At 40.5% G+C, this 27,872-nt stretch overlaps 1 protein-coding gene across 1 annotated transcript; it reads right to left on the reverse strand.

The window, feature by feature from the left end:
- Positions 1-1,526: 1,526 nt before the first annotated feature.
- LOC134496283 (protein lifeguard 1-like) lies at positions 1,527-27,501 on the reverse strand. Its single transcript, XM_063302021.1, has 8 exons — positions 27,174-27,501; positions 25,167-25,245; positions 22,968-23,021; positions 21,597-21,687; positions 20,358-20,395; positions 20,184-20,271; positions 8,632-8,721; positions 1,527-1,783 (listed from the first exon to the last, which is right to left on the reverse strand). Exons 1-8 carry the CDS (start codon positions 27,496-27,498, stop codon positions 1,634-1,636), a joined length of 915 nt encoding a protein of 304 aa, XP_063158091.1. The 5' UTR covers positions 27,499-27,501; the 3' UTR covers positions 1,527-1,633.
- Between the last annotated feature and the right edge of the window lie 371 nt (positions 27,502-27,872).

Raw genomic sequence — 27,872 nt, forward strand, 5'->3', positions numbered from 1 at the left:
CTATAGTATATTTACAGGTAGTCCTCAGTTAACTATGGCAATTGGGACTGGAAAGTGATGCAGTCGAAAGCACGATGTCACATGACCAGATTGTTAGTGACAGCAATCCCGGCAGTCCCTGTTGCTGCCGTTAACCAAATCCCACTGGTCATTAGGCGAGGACCCACCCCAATTCAAGCCATTCCCAGCTTGGTCCCTCCCAGCCCTGAGCCTCAGTAATGTAAGGGACTGCCTCTTCTGCCTCCTCTTGAACTCCCCCCACCCTCCTATCTCCCCCTCCCCATCTCTGCCCTTTTGGCTGCCTGCACAGCGGCACTCCTTGGCAGTGGTGGCAGCACCAGGGCTGAATTAAGAGGCCCAGGGCCTTCAGCAGTCTCAGCTAGCCTCTACTTCAGTCCCGGTGCCGCTGCTACCACCACCAAGGAGTGCTGCCTCAAGCCCCGCACCACAGTCAGCCAACCCAGTGCCACTGCACAAAGCTCCAGTCACTCCTGCCCCTCTCCAAATCGTGCACTGTCCCTCTTCAAATCATGCGCTGCCTTCTTGCAGTGCTTCAGAAGGCTTCAAAATTGTGCATGGCCTGATCTGGCACAGCCAGCAGCTGTCTTGCATAGAGCCAGGCCAGGCGTGCCTCAGCGGCAGCAGGAAAAAGACAACAATGAAGGTCAGCTGGGGGTACGGCTGGAGCTTTGTGCTGTGGTGCTGGGGTGGTTGGCTGTGGCGCAGAGCTTGAGATGGCACTCCTCAGCAGCACTGGCAGCACTCGCAGCGCTGGGGCTGAAATAGAGGCCCGGGGGTGGCAGCAGCCAGCTGAGACTGCTGAAGGCCTCAGGCTTCTACTTCAGCCCCAGGACCGCTGGCACTGCCACCACTGCTAAGGAATGCCATTGTGCAAGGTGGCCAAAAGGGCAGAGATGGAGGAGAAATGGGGTGGGTTGAAGCATCCCTGTGGTTGTAAGTGCAGGCAGGCTGCCAAGCACCTGAATTTTGATAATGTCACTGCTGCATCAGCCATAACTTCAGGGACCAGGAATAAATACCATTCATTCAGTGCCACTGTAATTTAACAGTCACTGAATGAATGGTTGTTAACTAAGGACTATCTGTATATGAATTATATTTGTTCTGTTAAGTTTTCATACTCCTGCCAACCTAGCAGTTCGAAAACATGCAAATGTTGAGTAGACCAATAGGTACCGCTTTGGCGGGCAGGTAACGGCGTTCCGTTTAGTCATGCCGGCCACATGACCACGGAAGTGTCTACGGACAAACACCAGCTCTTCGGCTTTGAAACGGAGATGAGGACCGTCCCCTAGAGTTGGACACGACTGGACTTAATGTCAAGGGAAACCTTTACCTTTACTAAGTTTTCTTAGCAATACTATGGCATAAACCCTGTAAAAATATTTCATGTATTCTAATTTAAAATCTAGTTTTAGCAGTATTAAAACCTTCCAAAAGTATTTTGCTTACTGTTAGCCCTACATAATTGTATTTAATTGACCAGAACCATTTTCTTCCTCAGACTGCTTCATGATATTTTAATTTTTTTTTCTCCTTGGCAGTGCTCTTGAAACTTTTTCTTAAGTTACTTTTGTACAGTCTTCTTTACTCAATCTATACAGCATGCTTCTCACTTCATGAAACCAACAAATCTCAATATAAATAAAAACATATTGAGAACATCAATGTAGACATTCAGTACTGCAAATACATATTCATCCGGATTCAGGCGGTAATGATGCTTCTTTCCCAGCATTAGTTGTGTGTCAACCAACAGGTACTTTTAAAATAACAAGAAAAGAAAATGCAGTATGTTATTTTACTCTCATTTCACTTCTCACTGAAGATATAATTTATCTTAAAAGCAATTATCTAGCATAATAGTTTATATAATTAACCTGTTTTTTATCACTTTATCCCTCTAGTGTGTCTAGTCAAGTGATTTTAATATTTTAGTGTGGTAAAGATCTCTTATAGGGACGCGGTGGCGCTGCGGGTTAAACCGCTGAGCTGTCGATCGGAAGGTCGGCGGTTCGAAACCGCGCGGCGGGGTGAGCTCCCGTTGTTAATCCCAGCTCCTGCTCACCTAGCAGTTCGAAAACATGCAAATGTGAGTAGATCAATAGGTACCGCTTCGGCGGGAAGGTAACGGCGTTCCGAGTCGTCATGCTGGCCACATGACCCGGAAGTGTCTATGACAACGCCGGCTCCAAGGCTTAGAAACGGAGATGAGCACCGCCCCCTAGAGTCGGACTCGACTGGACTTTACGTCAAGGGAAACCTTTACCTTTACTTTAAAGATCTCTACCACAAAAAAGGGAATTCTGTTTTTATTATTAATCATTGATAGAGTTTCTAATATTTACACCAAATGAACTTAAATTTATAAAGAGACTTTTACCTTGTAAATTAGTTAACCTTAGGTCCTATTAAAATTTATGCGTGAAGTCATGGGTTAAGTTCCATTTGTTTAAATAAGAAATAGTTACAACTAATTTAGTCTGTATTCAACCCCAATCTCCTAGAAATGGTATCAGTATAAATTGATTATGTGTCATCAAATCATAGTCAATTCTTTGTGACTACATAGATTTTCCGCATGACAATCTCTCTCTAATCTGGTCTTTCAGGTCTTCCAATGAAGCACCCGTCGCCACTTTAACTGAGTCCATCCACTTGCTGCTGGTCATCCTCTTTACCTCCACCTTTCCCAGCATTAGAGCTTTTTCCAGAGAACTAGGTCTTTGCATAATGTGTCCAAAGTAGAATAATAATTTGAGCCTGGTCATTTGTGCCTCGGGGGAGAACTCTCAATTGATTTGTTTGATGATCCATTTGTTTGGTTTTTTGACTGCCCATGGTATTCTCAGGAGTCTTTTCCAACACCAAAGTTCAAAAGTGTCTATATTCTTCCTATCCTGCTTCTTCAGACTCCAACTTTCACTTTCATAGAATGTCACAGAGAATGCCATGACTTGCACGATTCTGATCTTTGTAGCTATAGACACATCACAACATTTAAATTTCTTTTCCAAGGCCTTCATGGTTGCTTTACCAAGTGCTGTCTGTGACATATTTCTTGACTGCTTGATTCTTTACTATTGATGGATGATCCCAAAAGGCAGAAGCTATCTACCACTTCAATATTTTGATTGTCAGTTTTAAAGATGATTGTTCTACCTGTTGACATTAGTTTGGTCGTCTTTATATTTTAATTTTAGTCCCATTTTTTTTGCTGTGCTCCTTGACTTTTATTACTAGAGCTTGCAGATCCTTTGTATTTTCGGCTATCAGGGAAGTGTCATCAGCATAGCACAGGTTACTGATGTTTCTTCTTCAGTTTTAAAACCACACTCATCTTCTTCCAATCCAGCTACCATTCAGCAATAGGTTGAATAAACAAGGGACGCGTATACAGCCTTGTCACGCTCCTTTGCCAACCTGGAACCAGTCTGTTTCACAATGTTCTGTCCATACTGTGGCTTCCTGACCTGTGTATGTTTCTCATGAGGAAAATGAAATGTGAGATTCCCATTTTTCTGAGCACATTCCACAGCTTGACATGATTGACACAATCAAAGGCCTTTCTTTAATCAATGAAGCACATAGTGACTTCTTTTTGGTATTCTTTGGCTTTCTCAATTATCCAGCATACATTACCAATAATGTCTCATGTTCCTCAGCCTTTTCTAAAGCCAGCTTGAACATCTGGCATCTCTCTTTCCATGTAGGGCTGTAATCTGTTTTGGATGATCCTAAACTTTATTTTGCTGGCATGTGAAATTAAGGATATTGTGCAGTAATTTGCACACACTGTTAAGTCTCCTTTTTTTTGGTACTGGAATGTAAACAGATCTCTTCCAATCTGTTAGCCACTGGGTTGTTATCCAGATTGGCTGACATTGCTTGGTTAGAACCTTTACTGATTCTTCTTCTGTGGCTTGCCATATTTCAGTGGGTACAATATTCCATCAGTTCCTGTAGCCTGCTGATTTGGTAATGACCGGAGTGCTGATCTAACTTTTAGTACCAGAAGTTCTTATAAGTAGGGAATATATTCTAAGGTATCTTGGATGTTGACATCTGTACTGTACAGTATTTTGGTATACTCCTTCCATTTTAGTTTGATCTTTTTATTGATTACAATGGTTTATATCTATTGACATCCTTTAGCATAGTAATTTGAGGTTGGAACCTCCTTAATTTTGAAAGATTATTTGAAAGATCTTTTGAAAGACTTTCCTTCTTTTCCCATGTCTCTTCCATCTTCAGTGTCTTTACAGATGCTGTAATACTACTACTTCTCTTCTAACAGTTCTCTTAAACTCATTATTAAGTTCCTTTCTGAGATTTTTGTCTGTCTTGGTTTTGGCTTCTCTTGGCAATATCCAGTTTGTTCTGACATTCAGTTTACTTCCTTCTGTTTCTTCACTTTTGGCAGTCTCTTTTCATATTCATACTAAACAATTTCTTTAAGTTCATTCCATAATTCCTCTGATTCTCTATCAGTGAAAGTTAAAACTTAGAAGTGATTCCTGATGTTCTCCTTGAAAATGATAGGTATATTCAAGATGATATTGTGGAAGATGACTGGCTTTCTTCCTCGTTAGCTTAACTTAGAACTTGCACATCAGCAGTTTGTGATCTGCTCCACAGTCAGCACCTGGCCATGCCTTTGATACTATAATTGAGCTCCTCCATCTCCTTTTAGTGATCATAAAATCAATTTGATTTCTGTATATTCCATCTGGTGATGTCCATGTACAGAGGCATTATTTTGGTTGTTTGAAGACAGTATTAGCTATGAAGAAATCATTGGAGTGGCAGAAGTTGGTAAGGCAGTCTCCTGCTTCATTTTGGTATCCCAAGCCATACAATCCAACTACATTTTCCTCTTTAATGTTTCTAACTTTGGCATTCCTGTTTCCAATCACAAGCAGCATATCTTGCTTGCATGTTATGTCGATTTCAGATTGAACTTGATCATAAAACGCATCAACTTCCTTCTGTATGGGTGGTTGGAGTGTAAACTATGAGAGTCATACTAAAGGGTTATCCATATAATCAATATTATTTGGTCACTGATTGCATTGTAGCCAAGTTCTGTTCTTCCTATACCCTCCTAACTATAAAAGCAATGCCGTTTCTTCTTAGTTTTTTCATGTCCTGAGTAATAAACAGTATGATCTTCTGACTGAAATTGTCCAGTCCTAGTCTATCTCAATTTGCTGATGCCTAAAATGTCAATCTGTAGTCATTTAATTTCATCTTCCACTGTGTTGAGCTTTCTGGTATTCATGCTCCTTACGTTCCATGTTTCTACTGGAATTCTGTCTTTGCAGCTTCAGATTTTCTTTTCCTCTATGGCAACATCAGCAGCTAGACATCCTGAAGGTTTTAATCTACCTGCATCATAAACTCCATTACTGCTCCAAAAGTTCCTCAGTTTTTCCTCAGTAGCAAGTGCCATCAAACCTGAGAGGCTTGCCATTTGGCACTATATCATCAATCATTGTATCTTTTCTATTCATGTGGTTTTCTTGCTAGGAATACAGGAGTGGTTTACTATTGCCTTCTCCTCACTATGAGTTGATGCCTTTGCCATTGTCACTAAAGTGATCATCTGCCTCCGGCATCTTCCTATATCACTGCTACCCAATATAGGTGCTTGCTTGCTTTAGCTGGGCAGCCGGGATGACCTTCGTGCCTTGGATGACTCTGTTGGGAATATATACTGTGGGCATACACTCCTGACATTCTCCACTCATCCCTCCTAAGAACATCCCCCTGCCATGATAAGGCAGCACAACAGGACTTGGCGGGGGAGTGGGAGACAGTATAAATACTAAAGGGAAAGCCCTTCCAACTATAACTCTTTAAAAATAAATTATTGGGGAACTAGAATTTTCCTAGTACTTCTCTGATAAATAATTATGCCTACCTAAGAAAGACTAACTCTATTGTAGAACCAGCACAGTGTCCCTTGGTATTGCGTAAGGTTTGTATTCAGAAAATACGCTTTGCTAATTAGAAACTAAGCAAGACAGACATAGTCATACATTCAGTGACCTAATTCAGATTATCATTTAAGCCACAATTTGTTTTTACAGAAATAAGCTGTAATGAGTTTCAGTCTTGCACATTGCTCTTTGCCTTTCACTCTATGTAGTATATATTCAATCTCATTAATTTAAGATAAAGACTTACTATGCCAAAAAGAAGTGTTCCAACACCAGCATAAAATATTTCCGTCAACTGCAAAACCAGAATTTAGAGTTAGAACTAAGCAAGAATAAAAAGTAATTAGGGTTCCTTAAAACATACTGGTATCCATATGATCCACACACTGAAATATTTTGGTGCTTTCCATCCACTCGAAGGCACATTTTTCCCCTTGGGTTAAAGGTTTGACATAGACTCAAGCTGTAACCACTTGTCTAAGAGTTGTCTTTCTCTTGCTTTTAAAGTGAACAGAATCAGTGATCTGTGTCTGCTCTGCAAATTGCAATGTTTGGGGGCTCATGACCTGATACTTAAGCAAAAACCAGGCAAGTTTGACAGCCTCAGATAAGGGCCCTATATATTTGGTGATGACTGTTAATGTCTGGCACCTTCACATGTTTTCACCTTTCTTCAATGGTGCGCTGTACTATATATGGAGATGTAAAGCCTTTCACTAAATTGAGCCTCACTCCAGGTCACAATCCACTAGACTTCTTCAGAATATGCTGGCGATATTCTTCATTTGCCTCATCTATTCCTTTGGGAGGTGCCAATTAGTCACACCATGATGGGACTGTTCATCCAGATAATTAGGTTATATAAAGTTGCATGCTAGCTGTGCCCCATCCTGGCCCATCTTTTGATTGCCAGCACTTCATACTTTTATGTGATTCCAAAGATATGCCTTATCGGGGTCACCTTTTTATCATCTAGTTGACGTAGTGTATTGCTTCATAGGTTCTGCCTTTTTGCTGGAGAGCTAGTACTAGACTATTCCATTCTGAGGATCTTCTGACATCCAGATGGTCTGGGAATAATGTATGACATCAACTGTTACTATTGTCCCAGGCAGTTTACATAAGACCTGACCACACCATTGTAACTTGCTCTACTTTTTAGATATTAGCATTCTGTTCTTATGAGCTACCATTCCCTGTAATTGAATAAACAGGGCCACAATGATACACATTGGTCTCCATGTGGCAGGCAGGCAGATCTCGATTCTCAAGGTTACTATCTTCCATATCCAACTGGGCCAGTTTAATAAGGCTAATAGGCTGGGCTCTTGTGTCTGCAGTAGCCATTGCTTTTCAAGAACTTTGGATCAGGTCACTAATACTCTTCATAGGTGGGTTTAACATTTCATACAGATATCTCCCTTTATGGGTGGGATGGCTTCAAAGATGTCCCCATCTAGATAGTTCAAGTATGCACAGAGAGTCTTTTCAGAATCTCCAGACTCTTTCAAGGGAATTGTGATATCCTATACTATCAAATATACAGTATACAGTAAAGAGTGATGTAAGGCAACCTTAATCCTCCCTCTAAATTTTCATCAGATGTAACATGGTCAGTAACATCTACCTGTCCCATCAGGTCTGGCAGGAGAGGCATATTGCAGATCCCGTCTGTTAAAGGGTTCCATCTGACAGGACTTAGGAGACAAGCCTTTTCTGCTATGGCACCCACCCTCTGGAACATCATCCCCCCACCCCCAAGGTTAGGTTAGCCCCAACTCTTGTGACCTTCCAGAAAGCCCTTAAAACGTGTTTTTGTCAACAGGCCTGGGGATCCCCCGACAATAGGGAGCCTGTGTACTGGCTGCATCACAGGTAGTATTCTGATGCATTCTCTCTTGTGATCAATCTTGTTATTATGTTTAATTATTTTTCAAGTGATTTTGTAAAATTTTTTAATTGTTGGTTTTACTGTATGCCACCCAGAATTACTTTGTGGGAGATGGGCAGCCATATAAATTTCACAAATAAATAAATAAATACACTTTGCCTCTCAGCCTTCACAATTACAATTCCATGCTGCAAATCTGAGCCCAGTAAAATTCAGCTTATTTCTGGGTCATGAGAGGCACTGTTCATGTGTATGTATGTATGAATGTATTTGCTGAATGGCCATTGATCAAAAGATACACCATAAAGTTAAGACTTGTATTTTTGGCATGATACTTCTACCTGCTTACCAATTCTCATTTTTTGAGATGATAGATAGATGATAGATATGTTTAGCTACTGTTAGTTAAGCCTCTGCATATGCTGTCAGTAAAAACTCTCCATATAAAAATTAAATGCTGTAGTTCTAATGAAACTACAACTAGTCTTCCAGCCAAAAAAGCCCACCAAATCTTGCCTCCTATTGCACTGAAAAGAGAGTGCCACTTACTGCTGACTGCACATGACTGAATTTGAGTTCAGTTTAATTTGGAAAGTCAAAGGCTGATTTAGCAGAATTAAAAGTATTTGCAACCATAATTACAGTATAAAAAGCTAAAATAATGATAGTTGCATTCTTCCTTAGTCTTCAACAAGACAGGAAAGAGCTTATGAAATCAAGAGTAAAAAAAGGTAAAACAAATGTTTTTGGGACAAAAAATAAAAGTACTTCACTTACTTGTGATTGCAGGATGATACAAAGAACTCCAGTACTGATCACAACAAGCGGCAAGACTAGCAATATTCCAGATGTGATGGTAAGTTCCCACTAAAGAGAAGCAACATCGGAATCAACACATTTTGCCACCCCACAGAAACTAAGATCTAGAGTATCTGAGTAATGTGATGCATAGAAGGAAAGACACTAACTAATCCATTACATACTCACCAAAACATTTTCATAACTGCTTCAGTCCTCAAAACACATACACATGAGTCCCTACCAAACTTAATATCCCTGCAAAATATCTATTTATTTCTTAAATTTATGTGGCAGTCCACTCAACACAAAATTCTGGGTGGCTAACAAACCATTAAAAATAACCATAAATGAACAATTTAAAACAGCACATTGCACCTGGGATGACTCACACACAATCATGCCACTAAGATGAGCTCACTTAACAGCTTTGCCAGCTGCCCTGGGGAAGACCTAGGTCTTCAGTACCTTGTGAAAGGCCAGCAGAGTCAGGACCATTTCAATCCCAGAGGGTACATTGTTTCTTCAGACGGGTATGTACAATTGGGTGTTATTAGCATCCTGATGATACCTAATTCCATGCCATTGGATGACCTCACTCAGCAGCCTCATCTACATGTTAAATAGGACAGTGGAGAAAATGGAGCCCTGTGAAACCTCACAAACCAGGATTTAGTCCTAGACCTCTCCGTCACACAACACTGACTAGAACCAATGGGGAGGTAGGGAAGGAACCACAACACTGTGACTCCCACCCCCAACCCTCTGAGTCACTCCAGATGGATACCACAATCAAGCGTACTGAAAGATGCTAAGAGATTAAGGAGGGTCTGATGGATGCACTACTCACTCCCGGTTCCTATAGAGATCACTAACAAGTATAATTAATTATAGTACTGTATCCAGGTCTGAACCCAGGGCCTTTTGAAGGTGCAGCCTGATCACCTCAACAATCTTCCCTAAAAAGGAAAGATTAGAGACAGGATGAAAATTGTCTAATACTATTGGGTTCGGTGATGGTTTCTTGAGGAAGAAAGGGAAGTACCACCCCCTCAGGGATGAATTCAGCACCATTTGGACCCAGTTACATTTTTCTCAGAAAGCTTTAACCACTCAGGAAGGAGAGACATGGATCTAAAACACAGGTGGCTGACCTGACAACCCCAAGGATGCTGTCCAGTTCTTTGGAACTAACAGTAAATTAAACAGCCTTAATAAAATTCTTCTATGCCAGTTTATATCTTGGCTATTTTTCAGCAAAATGTTCCTGTATGTGATAGAAGTATATTAAATGAAGAGCATAGTTTCCAGCCTTCAGCAAAGGATCGTTACCTTGTCGTGGTGCTGGAGCTTGAGCACCTCAATGATGCCATGAGCTAAACCGTGAAGGGCCACCCAAGACGGGAAGGTCATGACAGAGAGGTCAGACTAAATGTGATCCCTGGGGAAGGTAATGGCAACCCACCCCAGTATTCTTGCTGTGAAAACTAAATGGATCAGTACAACCAGAGATATGTTGGTATACCATTGGAAGATGAGACCCCCAGGTCGGAAGATGGTCAAAATGCTACTGGGGAGGAACAGAGGATGAGTTCAACTAGCCCCAGACGTGATGACGCAGCTAGCTCAAAGCTGAAAGGACAGCTAGCAGCCGATGGTGCTGGTGGCGAACGGCGAATCCGATGTTCTAAGGATCAACGCACCATTGGAACCTGGAATGTAAGATCTATGAGCCAGGGCAAATTGGATGTGGTTATTGATGAGATGTCAAGAATAAAGATAGGCATTTTGGGCATCAGTGAACTGAAATGGACTGGAATGGGCCACTTCACATCAAATGACCACCAGATCTACTACTGTGGACAAGAGGACCACAGAAGAAATGGAGTAGCCTTCATAATTAATAGTAAAGTGGCTAAAGCAGTGCTTGGATACAACCCAAAAAACGACAGAATGATCTCAATTCGAATTCAGGGCAAGCCATCTAACATCACAGTGATCCAAATATACGCCCCAACCACAGATGCTGAAGAAGCTGAAGTAGAGCAGTTCTATGAGGATCTGCAGCACCTACTGGACAACACGCCTAAAAGAGACGTTGTTTTCATCACAGGAGACTGGAATGCTAAGGTGGGCAGTCAAATGACACCTGGAATTACAGGTAAGCATGGCCTGGGAGAACAAAATGAAGCAGGACATAGGCTGATAGAATTTTGCCAAGACAACTCACTCTGCATAACAAACACTCTCTTCCAACAACCTAAGAGACGGCTTTATGCATGGACTTCACCAGATGGACAACACCGAAATCAGATTGACTACATCCTTTGCAGCCAAAGGTGGCGGACATCTATACAGTCGGTAAAAACAAGACCTGGAGCTGACTGTAGTTCAGATCACGAACTTCTTCTTGCACAATTTAGGATCAGACTAAAGAGATTAGGGAAGACCCACAGATCAGCTAGATATGAGCTCACTAATATTCCTAAGGAATATGCAGTGGAGGTGAAGAATAGATTTAAGGGACTGGACTTAGTAGATAGGGTCCCGGAAGAACTCTGGACAGAAGTCCAGAGCAACATTGTTCAGGAGGCGGCAACAAAATACATCCCAAAGAAAGAGAAAACCAAGGAGGCAAAGTGGCTGTCTGCTGAGACACTAGAAGTAGCCCAAGAAAGAAGGAAAGCAAAAGGCAACAGTGACAGGGGGAGATATGCCCAATTAAATGCAAAATTCCAGAGGTTAGCCAGAAGAGATAAGGAATTATTTTTAAACAAGCAATGCGCAGAAGTGGAAGAAGACAATAGAATAGGAAGGACAAGAGACCTCTTCCAGAAAATTAGAAACATCGGAGGTAAATTCCAGGCAAAAATGGGTATGATCAAAAACAAAGATGGCAAGGACCTAACAGAAGAAGAAGAGATCAAGAAAAGGTGGCAAGAATATACAGAAGACCTGTATAGGAAGGATAACAATATCAGGGGTAGCTTTGACAGTGTGGCCAGTGAGCTAGAGCCAGACATCCTGAAGAGTGAGGTTGAATGGGCCTTAAGAAGCATTGCTAATAACAAGGCAGCAGGAGACAACGGCATCCCAGCTGAACTGTTCAAAATCTTGCGAGATGATGCTGTCAAAGTAATGCATGCTATATGCCAGCAAATTTGGAAAAGACAAGAATGGCTATCAGACTGGAAAAAATCAACTTATATCCCCATACCAAAAAAGGGAAACACTAAAGAATGTTCAAACTATCGAACAGTGGCACTCATTTCACATGCCAGTAAGGTAATGCTCAAGGTCCTGCAAGGTAGACTTCAGCAATTCATGGAGCGAGAATTGCCAGATGCACAAGCTGGGTTTACAAAAGGCAGAGGAACTAGGGACCAAATTGCCAATATCCGCTGGATAATGGAAAAAGCCAGGGAGTTTCAGAAAAACATCTATTTCTGTTTTATTGACTATTCTAAAGCCTTTGACTGTGTGGACCATAACAAATTGTGCCAAGTTCTTAGTGCTATGGGGATACCAAGATATCTTGTATACCTCCCGAAGAATCTGTATAACGACCAAATAGCAACAGTAAGAACAGACCACGTAAGAACAGACTGGTTTAATATTGGGAAAGGAGTACGGCAGGGCTGTATACTCTCACCCTACCTATTCAACTTGTATGCAGAACACATCATGTGACATGCTGGGCTTGAGGAATCCAAGGCTGGAGTTAAAATCTCTGGAAGAAACATTAATCTCAGATATGCAGATGATACCACTTTGATGGCTGAAAGTGAAGAGGAACTGAGGAGCCTTATGATGAAGGTGAAAGAAGAAAGTGGAAAAGCTGGCTTGCAGCTAAACCTCAAAAAAACCAAGATTATGGCAACCAGCTTGATTGATAACTGGCAAATAGAGGGAGAAAATGTAGAAGCAGTGAAAGACTTTGTATTTCTAGGTGCGAAGATTACTGCAGATGCTGACTGCAGTCAGGAAATCAGAAGATGCTTAATCCTAGGAAGAAGAGCAATGACAAATCTCGATAAAATAGTTAAGAGCAGAAACATCACACTGACAACAAAGGCCCGCATAGTTAAAGCAATGGTGTTCCCTGTAGTAACATATGGCTGTGAGAGCTGGACCATAAGGAAGGCTGAGAGAAGGAAGATCGATGCTTTTGAACTGTGGTGTTGGAGGAAACTTCTGAGAGTGCCTTGGACTGCCAGAAGATCCAACCAGTCCATCCTCCAGGAAATAAAGCCAGACTGCTCACTTGAGGGAATGATATTAAAGGCCAAACTGAAATACTTTGGCCACACAATGAGAAGACAGGACTCCCTGGAGAAGATGCTGATGCTAGGGAGAGTGGAGGGCAAAAGGAAGAGGGGTCGACCAAGGGCAAGATGGATGGATGATATTCTAGAGGTGACGGACTCGTCCCTGGGGGAGCTGGGGATGTTGGCGACCGACAAGAAGCTCTGGCATGGGCTGGTCCATGAAGTCACGAAGAGTCGGAAGTGACTAAATGAATAAAAAACAACAAACATAGTTTCCAGCAGGGCTGCAACTAGGGGGGAGCAAGCGGGGCATGTGCCCCGGGTGCCGCACTGGGGTGGGGGATGCCAAAATGAGCACTGGGGGGTGCCAAAATGGGTGTGGAATCCATGTTTGCCCCGGGTGACACAGACCCTAGTTGCAGCCCTGGTTTCCAGGTAAAGCAGCAGAAAACACTGATCAATTTTTCTGCAACTAAATAGTTTGGTTTCTTCTTTGCACATAGCTTGGAAATACTGTTGGAAACTAATCTGGAGAGTTGGAGAAGAAGATTGTGGCCATGAACAATGGAAGAAAGGATCCCCTTTCCCTACAGTCCTGCTATTTCTCATCCACTACATAGTCTTTACATTAGATTCAGCTCTCAGAGTTTAGAGTTTATTTTAACCCTAATAAAAAATACTCCAGGAAAGGATGAATCCAAACATTTTCTAATGAAGCAATTAAAATTTTTTTTTACCATTTTTCAAAGTATAGGCAAACACCAAAATATAATTGGATCTCACTTAATAACCACTTGTTCAGCGACCGTTCAGACTTATGGTGGCACTGAACAAGTGGTACTTACGATTGGTCTTCATATTTATGACAGAAGCAGTGTCCCACAGTCACATGATCGCCATTTGAGACTTCCACTGCCAGCTTCTGACAAGCAAAGTCAATGAGGAAGCCAGCAGGAGGTCACAAATGGCAACCACGTGATGTTGCACTTAATGACATTGCGGGATTTGCTTAATGACAGTAACCAGAAGTGCCAGAACTGCCGTTGCTAAGTGGAGCGGTCATGTAATATTGCACTTTAAAACCGCATTGCTTAGTAATGGAAATTCCAGTCCAAATTACCGTCATTAACTGAGGATTACCTGTACACTAAAAAACACAATTAAGCAAAACAATCCATAAAGAAAAAATAATGGGAACATAAAAGGAAAAGAGAAAAAGAAGACAAAAGAAAAGAGATTTAATAAAAACAAACTAAGAAAAGAAAAAAATCTACATATTAAACTTATCTGTCAGGGTTGAAGTGAAGAAACAATGCTGAGCCAGGAATGAAGCTCTAGTTCTTTATTGTTTCTACCATACACAGAATCTTGCCAAACTGAGCAAAGCCAAAAGGTGCTAGGGAGAAATACTCCAGGCAGTCTAAGGCAGGTCCTACCTCAGCTTCTTGGCCTGATGCCCAAGGTCCTCCAAACTGTAAGATCGTTTCTCCCCCTGGAATGCACCCCCTCCTTCCTCTCCTGCGACCTCCATTGCACCACCTCCCTCCTCAGAGACACATTCCATCACATTATCAGTAGTCACTGGTTTACTAAAAAATACCATATAGTATTACAGGTAGTCCTTGCTTAACAACCATTTGTTCAGTGACCAAAGTTACAACATCGACTTACTGAATGGACTTACGACCGATCCTCAAAGTTCTGGCTGTCACAGTGCCCTCATGGTCAGGTGAACAACATTTGGGCCTTTACAATCACCAGCCTTAAGGGAGAACCTGACTGGTATGTGAAAGGAGGGTCCTTTCACACCGGCACAGCCAGGGCCTTCTTTCACACCAGCCTAATTTTGTGCACCAGCCGGGTCCTTCTTTTGCAAAAGGAGGCCCTGGCTGGCATGCAAAAGAAGGCCCCGGCTGCACTGCCACAAAAGAAGGCAGCATGAAAGAAGGCCTCATGTCCTAACAGTCAGGGACCATGCTGAGATGAGGAATAAGTCTCTAGTGTTTTATTACTGCTACATTAGACAAAAAATCCTAACAAACTGAAGCAGCATGAGAAAACTCATACAGATAAACCCCAAAAGTCAAGGTGGGTCTGTTCTGTGTCTCTTTGAATGACTGCTCAACTCCTCACTACTACACATGTGTTTTCCCCCCTGGATAGGGGCCTCCTCCTGCTCACCATCAGTGCTCATGACATCTCAGCTGGTGGTGGCATATGGTGTGACAGGCACAGTGACAGGCAGGGCCAGGTGGTGAGGGTAGCTGGTGGCAGCAGGTAGGCAGGTGGCCAAAAGGGCAGAGACTGGGAGGAGATAGGTAGATAGGGGGAATTAAAGTGGAGGCAGTCCCTTACCTTCTTCCAAGAATGGCTTGGATCTGGGTGGGTCCTTGCCTAATGACTTCATGGGATTCACTCAACAACAGCAACTGGGACTGCCGGAACTGCTATCGCTAAGCAGAGCAATCACATGACATTTTGCTTAATGACCACATTGCTTAGTGATGGAGTTGCCAGTCCCAGTTAGGGTTGTTAAATGAGTACTACCTGTATAGTATAATTAATACAAAATACTATAAAATATCACAAAATCTCTGCCAAAGAAGTATATATTGCTTCATCCTTCTATCTATCTATCTATCTATCTATCTATCTATCTATCTATCTATCTATCTATCTATCTATCTATCTATCTATCTATCTATCTCTCTATCTCTCTATCTCTCTATCTCTCTCTCTCTCTCTCTCTCTCTCTCTCTCTCTATCTATCTATCTATCTATCTATCTATCTATCTATCTATCTATCTATCTATCTAATTTGTCCCTGTGCATCTCTTCCCATCAGGGGACTCTGGGCGGTTTACAATAATCAATTAAAACAACAGGCATAAAATATACAGTATAAAATTACAGTAATAAATAATATAAATAAGAATAAAGATAAAAAGTCCAAGTGGCAAAGAATCTAAAACATAGCAGAGAATACTGCCTTTTCCAAGATGGGTAAGTTTCACATTTCCAAAAGCTTTTCCTTAAGATCTGGGATAATACCACTTTTTAATTTCTCAATATAATTCTTTTAGCCACCCTGCCATCCCAATACAATCATAATTCTTGATATACAGTCAAATTCAAAAGCTTTGGTATATAATTCAACATCATGTTAGCATCTTTAACATTTAAAGATTTTCCCATAAACCTACTTATATAGATTAAAATACCATTCCAAAGAGGTATCAAATGATCACATGAACATACTGTGTCAATGAACCCTCAAATTTTTTGCATCTCCAGCAAAGAAAATCTGATGTCCATCCTTTCAAATACATATTTTTCAAATACATATTTCAAATACATTCTTTGGAGAGCCCAATATACTCTAAATGCAATATTTGATTAATCAACTTTAATCGCAAATCTGCTGATACATTTTAACATTTTTAAGGATAAGAAGCCTTTGATTGGGCATTATTGGAGAATCCAGTTCTTTAATCCATGTTTGGAAAATCCCAGAAAGTCCACTTTGAAAATATTATTGAGCTTTTGATATATAAAACTTACGGGCTTTTCTTCTGTCATGGTTCTGTCAAATAAGAAAGCATCTCAGGTGCCTTTGAAACAGCCGAAGCATCTGGCTCATATTGCCAGCTGATCAGTAAATGGCTGATCTGCAGCACCTGCAGCTGCTCTCACTGCCACGCTGCCCTTGCTTCTTCAAGAAGCTCCTCTGGCTCCTCCACTGATTCCAGTGCTGGGCCATGAACCTCAGCCACCCAGCAAATCAAATCAAATCAAATCAAATCAAATCAAATCAAATCGGTCAATGACCAGCAAAATTTAAAAAGAGAAAAGCAAAGTAAAACAAATACAATAATATATTACCGACTAATAAGATATATCGCATAATAACATAGCATTCGCTCTGCTATTACTATATAAATATATTTGTTACCTTAGTGGGGTGAGCCTAGAATATTAGGAATTATAAAAGTAAAAATATATATCCCCTGACAATTTATTAATTAAAATATTTCACATTTAAAAGTACTTTTTCAAGTAGGGAGTTATTTCTCTGTCTGGTTTCTCTTATTTTCATTCATTCATACTCAGCCATCCAGCAGATTCAGGGGATCCACTCTCTGCCAGTCTCCTAAAGCTCCTCCACTGCCACCTCCTACATGACACCAGAATGAGAAGGGATCCACAAGTCTCTGAACACTCCAGATGTTCTGCCAGCCACAAAATCCTCCATCTACCCTCCTGTCTACTTTCCAACAAGATCCTAAAACCAACTAATATCTGGGGTTCCAGCGACAACCAGCTGGCCTCAGTACCATATTTTTAACATTCAGGTAGTCCTTGCATAACAACCTTAATCAGGACCAGCATTTCCATGATGGAGCAATGCAGTCCTTAGGTGAAACATGTGACAGGTTCATCACCTCAAGCCCCTCCCTCTGCCCATTCTCATTTAAAAAAAAAAAGGGAGGGAATAAAGTTAATAGCAAAGCATTTACAACAAGACCCAGCAGAGAGTGATGCTGATCAGCCAAAAACAAAACAAAGAACTCTACCCAAGACAACACAGGCATTATGAGATGGCGATAATCAGTCATTGTGTAGTCAGAAATGCCAATGCTGCATCAGGATCCATAAAACACTTGATGTGGTCAGAGATGTACAGAAAATAGCAGGAAACAAGAAGAAATACTTTTAGCCAGGGACTGAGCCAAGGAAAATTCCTTCCTTGAAGAAATCACAGATAAAGGGAAAACAGGAAAAAATTGCAATACGTATTCTTTAAATTTCAGTGTAGACATCCCACGTGCCTTCTTCAAAACCGTATCATGAACAACAACCCTGCAGAATTTGACAGTAATCAGAGGAGCTCTCTTTGGGATCCCACCCCTTGATCTAACTCTATAAGCGTCCTCTATTTCCACCTCCACCTCCAGAGCCTGGTGACATAACCGGCTCTTGAGGGACTTCCAGAACATTAGCAGGGATAGGCTAACCTGATTCTGGGGGAGAAAATGTTTCATAAGGCAGATGCCACGGCAGAGAAGGCCCGCCTCCTGGGACCTACCAAATATAAGTCCCTAGCTGATGGTACCTGCAGCATGCCTTCTCTGCCAGATGTAATGGGATGGGCAGATGTAATCGGGGAGAGGCAGTCCCTCAGATAACCAGGTCCTGTGCCATGAAGGACATTAAAGGTTAAAACCAGCACCTTCAGTTGGACCCAGAAGCAAACTGGCAGCCAATGCAGTTTGCGGAACAGAGATGTAACATGTGCTGTTCTGGGAGCATATATAACTGCCCACGCCGTTGCATTCTGCACCAGCTGAAGCTTCCAAATACTCCTCAAGGGTAGCCGTATGTAGAGCACATAGTAGTCCAGTCTGGAGAGGACTAGGGCATGAGTGGCTGCGAGCAGAGTCTCCCAATCCAGGAATGAGTGCAACTGGTGCACAACATGGAGCTGTGCAAAGGCCTCCTGGCCGCAACTGCAACCTGTTCCTTGAGCAGGAGTCTTGAGTCTAGGAGGACCCCCAGATGGGCAGTGCAACCCCATCCAGCATCAAAGATGGTATAGTCCTAGAATCAGTAGGCACTAAAACCCAAAGCCAATCAGTCTTGCCAGAGTTCAGCTGAAGCCTGTTGTTCCCCATCCAGACCCTCACAGCCTCCAGGCACCAGGATAAGACATTCACAACACTGCTTAATTTGCCAGGGGCAGAGATATATAACTGGGTATCATCAGCATACTGATGATAACTCAACCTATGCCAATGGATGAGCTAACCCAGCAGCCTCATGTAGCTGTTAAATAGGACAGGGGAAAACACCAAACACTGGGCACCCCACATAGTAGGGGCCACGGGCAGGACCTCTTCTCCCCAATCACCACTGACTGGTATTGACCTGGAAAAAGGAGGCAAACCAGCACAACACTGTGGCATCCACCCCCAATCCTCTGAGCTGCTGAGAGGTCAAGTAAGGCAAGGATGGATGCATAACCCCCATCCCACCACACCCAAGATCATCCAAAAGTGTGACTAATGCCGTTTCTGTCCCATACCCAGGTCTGAATCCTGACTGAAAAGGATCCAGATAATCGGCTTCATCCAAGATCCTCTGAAACAGTTGTGCAACCACCTTCTCAACCAGTTTCCCCAAGAAAGGGAGGTGAGATGTTGGACAAAAATTATCCAGTATGGTGGGGTTTAGCGATGGCTTCTTGAGGAGGGGGCAACCCAAGGCCTCTTTAAGAGGTAAAGGAACAACCCCCTCGCTCAGAGAACTCAGCCAGCAGATGGAGTCACATCCCTCCCTCCCTCCTTTCCTCCCTTCTCAGGGCTACCTGAAGGGAAGGCAAAAGTGGCCTCCATGGGGGGAGAGAGGGTCCATAGCAGCCTGCCACTCCACTGCAGCCATCCCTCCCAGCCGGCCACTGCCCACACGCTCAAAGTCCCAATGTCCAATGTACTGATGTTCAGACCTCAAGATGAAACTGTTTCTGCTGCCAAGATTCTTAGTACTCAAAATGAAACTCCTGAGTCTTTGGACATAATTCAATCTGGAGTTGAGAGTTCTTCTCAGGATGAATTGACTCCTATGGTGATGGACAAATTGCAATCAGTGTGTAACTTTAAGGAGGCTAATCATGCAAATTATTTTCTGAGATGGCTAATGTTCATAAAGACTTGGCATGCTGGATAAGAATATTACTACTTTGGCTTGCAACATGAGGTTATTATGAGAAGACATGAAATCTATGCAGGCTCAACTTTGCATGTTCCAACAGTAATTGCTCTTGATCTCATGAACCCGGGCTGAAGGCAGAATCTATAACTGGAAAGCAAATAAAGGATATACAGTAGATCTGCATGACAAAGCTTGGATGAAACTACAAGGAGAGCTGACTAGCAGACACTTAAAAATAAGGGTCTTCCCACAGATATAGAAAGCACAGAAATGTCTGATTTCTAATAGAGCAATTTTTAATCCAAAGCATATGAACAAATACACTACGGCTGCAATGCAAGTATTTCTCTGTAAGTCAAAAAGGTATACTTGTTCTTACATAAGTGTAAGTATATGCTAATTATGTTTCCTGGTAACACCTTCACTATGCCAAATACTCAAATCCTAGGTAACCAATGTATAGTTCAGGAGACAGGACATACCTGATTTTTAATTCTGATGTAATTGTTCATTTCTCAAATGGTTGTGTAGGACATTTAAACAGTGACTGCTTACTTTTCTCTGAAGAGCAAAAATACACAGTCCCAATGTCACCAGTGAAGTAGCACCAACAGCCCACATCACCGTTTCTGCATCGAAGAAGCTAAAACCCAAGAACACATAAATACTTCTATGACATCCATAATCACATCAACACAACATAATTCAATCTGTTGATTAACAACTTACCCTGCAATTGATCCAAGCCATGTACCCATAAGGATTGTCTAAAAATAAAAGTAATTACGTGTTATTACATTATTCATGTATTATTACTATTATTTACATAATATCTTTTTTGCATTTGTTCCTGGAGACAATGGCTACATTTTCCAACGAAGAAGATACTCTTATAACTCACTGTACCATATAGAATTCTTCCATATAACTTCCCAGGCAGTAAATCCTATGTACTTAACAGTATTTGTGAGAACACTGTGAATAGATATGTTATGTAAAATTACGGTAAAGGCAACTGAAAAGAATACTGTAATCTTCACCTGAAACAGCACAAATGACAACAGAGTCAAAAATAGCTATCCCATGTTTCAGGTTTTGGTGGTGCATTCCTGGATGCAATCATTTATAAAATGCAGTTACCTTTGTGCACCACTCTAATAATGAGCAAAATCCAGGCCAAACTGCTATCTAGCCACTGAAGCTAATTCTAAGCTAATTCTGTACAGGTTTAATTCAGAGCTTTAACTGAACTACCTTATAAGTATTCTAGATATTCTTGATATCATAACCTTCCAGTATGAGTTGCTGGAATGGTGGACCAATAAATTCAAGTGACTTGAGACCCATAAGTAATGAAGGTCTGACTCTGTGGTAGCTAATTAAGTATCTAGCATAATTACTAAGGGCATGATGATCCATATAATTTATAATATGAGAGAGTAAGAACCAACAATGACAAAGAGAACAGGAAATTAATTTTTTAGCTGATTCAGCCTGACATCACTGATGAATGGTCTCATGCTGTTTATGCCAACACACTGCATATTTATAATTGTTATTATATGTAATATGCATTTTCCCAAAGCTTATCTTGTGGGTGGAAATAATGTTACAAATAGCTACAGGGTAGGAAGTACAGACTTCCATTATTTTGAACACCATATGAATCAGTTTAGCTTTCTCCATTCTGATGGTCCCTTAGCCATGCTGGCTGGGGGCTGGGGCAAGGTTGACAGAAGCTGTCGTCCAACTCATTTGGGAACCAGACTGGAAAATATCAAAGTAGACAGTTCTATCTGTCTTTGTATTTACTGTACAAGCCAAGTAGAGCATTATTCAAAATGTAAAGTATTGTGGAACTTGGTACAATGACATATATAATAAACAAAAGGTAATAACGACATATTTAAGAAATTGACCAGTTAAATTAATATATTATATAGAGCATTACTTACAAGAGATACTTACAAATAGTGCTAATAAAATTATATTCAAAGGAAATCTTCTTCGGGCTTGATCACAGCAAGCTAAGGCAATGACCACTAACAAGACTGCTGGTCTAAAATCAGATAAACATACTGCCATCTTAGAGTTTAAAATGCCCTGTTATTTTACAATTGATACTATAATAAAAATATTAACATTCAATAAATAATTATAGATAAAACCAGATCTTGTATTTAACAATCCAGTAAAATCCTTTTAGAGGAAAACAATAGAAACTAAATAAATCTTTATGGCTCTGTAAAAGAAATACAGTGATGAAGCTTCAGATATCCCAGTAAACACACCATTCCTCAAAGAGCAGACATCAGTTTCAAACTTCATTCTAACCATATTGGATTAAAATCAATGCAGGTTTCCTATTGATAGAACTGCTTCTCTCAGTGGAAATAGGAAAGGGCAATTTTCAAACTCACACATATATCCCCAATGACTTTCATAGATTCTCCAATTCTCCAGAGTAGATTTGGGGGACATGGAAGCTAGACAAATGAGTAGGAATCACCCCTTGCCCACTTCAGTTAGCAGATTGTCATCCATTTTTAAAATCTGAATAAGACAAAGACTCTGTCTATTAAGTTACAGATTATTATGAGAATATCTCTATAACCATAAATCAAATAAAATGTTCTTACAGTACACTTTACTTTTGCAGGAAGCACCACATAGTTGACCTTCGCTAATCTTGGAAGCTAAGCAGGACTGACTCTATTTAGAACTTCGATGGATGGGCTCCTGTAAATATCAGAGCTGTAGGCTAGCCTGGGAAGTAAAAGAAATCTGGAAAAAGGAAATGGCAAACCACTTCCATATTGCTACCAAGGAAATTGCATTGGTGCAATCATCTGAAGTTGAGCTTGACTCCAAGGTGACTTTACCCTGCAATCCAGTTCACCGAGTATACCCCCCACTTAATTATTATTTTCATATTGAATGTCAATATAAATTAGCTAGATAGCAGAATGGAAATTAGAATACTAATAAAGCAAATGTGGAGATGTTATCTTGTCAATTCTATCAATATTTGGTTTTACCAGACAGAATTTTATAGGTTCTAATTAGACCATTGGTTTAGGGATACTTATGACAATGAAAAATTGCATTCTTTTATGAATGTTTAGATGGCTGATCATCTTCTATCAAACATACAGTGTATTTTCATAATATTATTAAGTACTGTTTCTCAGTCTAGAGACTGCTGATGCAACTGGTACTACAAATAGTTTTGCTTTGCTTGTTCATGGATGTTGGTTTTATTATAGTTTTTCTAAGAAATAATGCATATTACTAAGAAAGAGATTTTCATAATTTGCACTTGTAATATGTTATACTTACAAGAGGGAATAGCAAAACCATGGACGTCTCCGAACCCATATTTTAAGATATTTCCTGGACAAAACACCCAAAAATAGTTACAGAAAGGATACTTAAGGAAGGAATTAGTAATTTATTTATTTTAAAATATTTCCATTCCACCTCTCTATATTCAGTATGGATCATAAAAATATTAAAAATAACAGTGAAGTTCAAAACCCAATAAAATAGTAGAAAACATGATGAATGTTAACCCAACAGGAGCCTAGTTTACAGGAAAAAAAATTACAATTATTATATTATATATAATTGTAATTATTATACATTTTTACAATAATTATAAAAACAGGAGGAATAACTTCTTTTAAAAAAATCCTGCCTTTGTTTTCAGTCAGCTCAAGGTGGTATGTACATAATGCTCCTCCTCCTTTTTCCCATAACCGTAGCCCTGTGAGGTCGGTTGGGTTTTTTTTTTTTGTTCCATCTAAAGAAAACGAAAATCAGCTGCCCATACAAAGCAATTGTTTAGCAGTAGAAGGTTATTTTTACCAGACAGAAGAGAAAAACTGATATAAAATTATTTATTTATTTATTTATCAAATAAATTTGTGTGTGTGTTTGGGTGTGTATATATGTGTGTGTGTGTGTGTGTAAATTTGTAAATGTAGCTTTTGCAGAAGTTCATTATGTATATTTAAATGGTATTTACTACGCAGCTGAGCATTTTTTCACATTTAAGATCGTATTCTAATTTCAAATCAAATTTTGATATCCATAATTTCTAACTGAAATGTATTTCTTATCTTTGTTGCCTTGTGAGCAGTGGAACATAGTAACAAGACATTTAGCACATAGTTCTATATACAACCTGAATAACAGACCTTATGGCCCAGACATAATTCAAGCACTGAACATGGTGGTGGGTGGGTAGATGGGTTGGAGAAAAAGCAGTAAGAAACTGGAAACCAGCTCTTTTCCAATCAGGCATATAGCAGGAAGGACCACAGCAAAGCAGGGGTACCAAAAGAAAATGTTCTCAAAGATAGGGAACAGGAGACCCACTTTCCTCCCTCCCCCCATAATCCAAGTCCTAGAAAACTTAGAAGTTCTATAATGAAATAATAAATTTATAGCAATTGACATTGCACTTGGCTTTCATCAAAACTGCAAATGTTTGCTTATGTCAAACCACTTTTCCTAATTTGACGGACTCCCAGTGTTTTGTTGGTGAGTTTGCTTCATGTGAACCAGTTGTTTATCTTTTTCTAAGTTACATCTCATCATTTGTAGAGGATTTTTTGCACAGTAAGAGGGGAAATACTCATACCCACAGTAATAAAACAGGGCATGGGGGAAGAGAAAATGAGAACAGGATCAAAAGATTAGACTTTCACATGTCACTGCTTGGAGACAGGATTGAGAGATATTCAGCTGGCTAAAAGCAAACTGCTTGGAACCACTAAAGGTTGGGAGAAAATGCACATTCTGTACTGTGGCAAGTAACCTCAGGAATATACACCACCTTCAGACCATTCAAGATACAAGCCATTTTGACCTGTTGCACTGATATACCCAGATCTATCCACTGATCTTTTTGAACACATGCCCCTGGCTTTTTCTTACAATGTCTTGAGACAGAGAAATACTTGTTGTTGAAATCCATATGATAGTGTCAGAAGCCAGCTCATATCATTAGATCCCCTTTTGCAATTCTTCTGCTTCTGGCTGATGCAATCACCTAAGCTTCCCCTGGGAGCAAATTCCACTGAGCACTGGAACTTACTTCCCACTAAGCATGCTTAGATTCAGTGGCATTGCATATACCTGAGACTCTTCCTCAAATGTGCTTCCTCAAGGAGGGTAGTGGCACCAAAAGAAGCAAGCATAGCTCTCCTGGAGGTTTGGCCTCCAGGAGGTTGACACGTGATGTGTGCAAATTATTTCTAGTCCCAACAGGGTAGTGTCTGAATAAACACCCTTTCAAACTCTTCTGAAGGTTAGTTCCCACTTGATGCACACATCAAGTGGCAGAGATTTTTAGGTGCAAGCAGAAAACTGGTTTTTCAATGGTGTGCAATATTTAGGAGCCCATATGTAATGGAACGAAATGCATATCATAATGCACTATTTTTGGAACCAGTTGCTGCTTAGTTTAGAGTTGTTGTCCCAACATATCCTGAGGACACAAAGATGGTGACAGTTGCAATAAATTACACTTACCAGTAGAGGAACACACATATTATACCAACAGCGCAACCCAGTTGAAATGCCAACATGAGATATAGTTTCAAAAGGAAAGCTAAGGAAGCAGAAAAATTGTTTCAGATTATATATTTAAAACAAATTGGGCAATCAAGTATAGAATTTAAAAGATACCCAGAAGGCAAAAATGGCACCATTGTAATAGATCCATGAGTTATTCAGTTCATCAAATATATAAGGTTAGGCAAAGGAAATAGGAACACCCTCTGTTCCTTGGGGTATTCCTCTCAAATATAATATACCTCAGTTGCTTTTTCAGACATTGAACAACTGTGTGTTCAACAACTTTCTTAGATGAAGAGCAGCAGAATTCTGCCATTGTTTTCCTCCTCTGGTTATCAACTCATTCCTGTGAATTAACCAGGGGACAGCAAACAGGAGTCACCCACTGAGATGTCTAAGAGGAATATGTTATCTAAACCCATTATTGCCATCGACAATACAGGAAAATAGTTAAAAATCTCCTTTGAGTTTTGTTTGATTGTTTTTAATGCATAGAGAAATTAACTGGTGCTGAGAATAGCCAATAGCTCTTGCTGAATTCAAATTAAAATGTCCTGTATCTTTCTTGGCTTAAATTCTTTCTTGAAATTGTTTCATAAATTTAAAAAATGTCATTCATTTATATATTATATATTATATATTGACTGCTGCCAAGCTAATGCTTCAGCTGGCAGTGGGAGGGAAGGAGACACTATTAAAAACTTGTTTCATTCTAGTGAGATTTCAGGGGTGGGTGTCAGAGATTGTACACAGCTAAAGAAGCCACTTTCTGCACTTCCTTGATTGCTTGCCTTTGCCACACAGCCAGCATGTATCACAAAGAATGGGTTACTGTACTAGGCTGGCCAGATATTAGTAAATTCTCTTTCTGCTACTGCAGAACAAGTGAGAAAAGGGGTGGCAGTGGGAACAGTGAATTCAAAATTTACATACCATAATGTCAAGAAACCAGCACTGTCAAAGATACAAAAGCATCTATACTATTCTCTAATGCAGGGTTTCTCAGCCAGGGTTCCTTGGAGCCCTAGGGTTCCACGAAAGGTCACTAGGGGTTCCCTGGGAGATCACAATTTATTAAAAAATTATTTCAAATTCAGGCAACTTCACATGAAAGAGGTAAGTTTCATTCTTTATTGTTAGTTAACACTGTTAATGCATTTTTATAGGCCTATACATGAAATGAATATAATAATTTTATAACTTCTGGCCTACATTTGAGCCTGAATGTGCAGGGGTTCCCTGAGGCCTGAAAAATATTTCAAGGGTTCCTCCAGGGTCAAAAAGTTGAGAAAAGCTGCTCTAATGAGTGTGCATGTTGGAAGGGAACAGCCTGCTAGGTTTTCTGTTTCTTGAACTTCTTGCCCTTCCCCTTCTTACTGATACTGTCTGTGCAGTTGCCATCACTAGGTAAGCAAGTAAGCAGAAATGAGAAATGAAGAGTAGTTGTAAACTTAAATGAGATTCCACCTGGATATTAAGCAAAATCAATTAATTAGGTTAAGTACTAGGAGTGTGCAAACATTCTGAATTTTTGATAAAAATTTTGAATAGTTCAAATACAGAACAGCTGCTTTAGATTTGAAACAGGTTATTTCAAATTCAAAATGGTTCAAATTCAAAACGTTTGCATATCCCTGCTAGTTCATGAACTTACTGTAAGTATGACTGTTTAGATCTAAATGCATCCAATCCAAAGTATACCCTTTATCTCTGAAAAATCTATTGTTATTGTAGGTTAGAATCCTTACAGTGAATATTACAAAGTGTTGGGTAAAGTTTACAAAAATTTGCTGTATTACATTGACTGGGAAGCTGGATCTAAAGGGGAGAAGTAAAAAGCATTTTATCTTCAACTTGAAATAACACATATTCCATGTCCATCCTACAATGAGAACAATTACCAACTTTATATCAGTTCTTTCGTATATGTTCTCATACATGGCAGAGATTGTTGCCACTTACTTCTGCGGATGCTTCTGTCTGCAAATGGACCTTCATCTTCAACAACATTTACCATGCGTTGGCGTCTTCTGTGTGATGGTCCACGTCTTGGATGTCTACCATATGATGGAGAAGACCTTGTTCTTCTTACTTTTGATGGAACCCTTTCAAATTCTGATGAAGACTTTCGAGCAACATTACTATGTGGTAAAATATCTTCTTTTACAAATGATTTCACTGAACTTGTGACTTCTGGAGAATCACCACCAGGATGTTGGTATTTGATGTATGCTATATCTCCACAAAAACTTACTGGTATATTAGTTTCCATCTTGGATAAGTCCATTCCAGTTATACCTTTAGATTAATACCAATAAACTTATTATAATGATTATTGCACTGAAACTCAATTTCAATTTTGTCTTCTTCCTTCCACTGCTGCTGAGGTGCACCTGGCTTGGCCCTTTGCGAGGCAGCATGCATGAGTCTGCATGCAGCCTTCCTGCTAGGCTTTGAAGCAGTGGGAGGAAGAAGATGGCAAAGGCCAGCTGGGGGTGGCAGGGCAGGGCCAGCAGAGGCAGTGGAGTGCAGGGCAGCCAAAAGGGCAGAGATGGGACAGAGATAGGTGGGTGGGGGAGTTGAAGAGGCAGCAGTCCCTTACCTTACCAGGGCTCAGGGCTGGGAGGAACCAAGTAGGGGATGGCTTTGATCAGGGTGAGT

Source organism: Candoia aspera, chromosome 4, assembly GCF_035149785.1.
Source record: "Candoia aspera isolate rCanAsp1 chromosome 4, rCanAsp1.hap2, whole genome shotgun sequence".
In the NCBI taxonomy this organism is placed as follows: domain Eukaryota; kingdom Metazoa; phylum Chordata; class Lepidosauria; order Squamata; family Boidae; genus Candoia; species Candoia aspera.

Excerpts from the sequence above, each read along its gene's own strand:
- LOC134496283 (XM_063302021.1), bottom strand. The coding sequence starts at position 27,498 with ATGGACTTATCCAAGATGGAAACTAATATACCAGTAAGTTTTTGTGGA. Across the intron at positions 21,688-22,967 it reads TGGTTTTGCTATTCCCTCTT|ACCAGCAGTCTTGTTAGTGG; the intron begins GTAAGTATAACA and ends ATCTGATTTTAG. Across the intron at positions 20,272-20,357 it reads TGGCTTGGATCAATTGCAGG|CTTCTTCGATGCAGAAACGG; the intron begins GTAAGTTGTTAA and ends CTTGGGTTTTAG.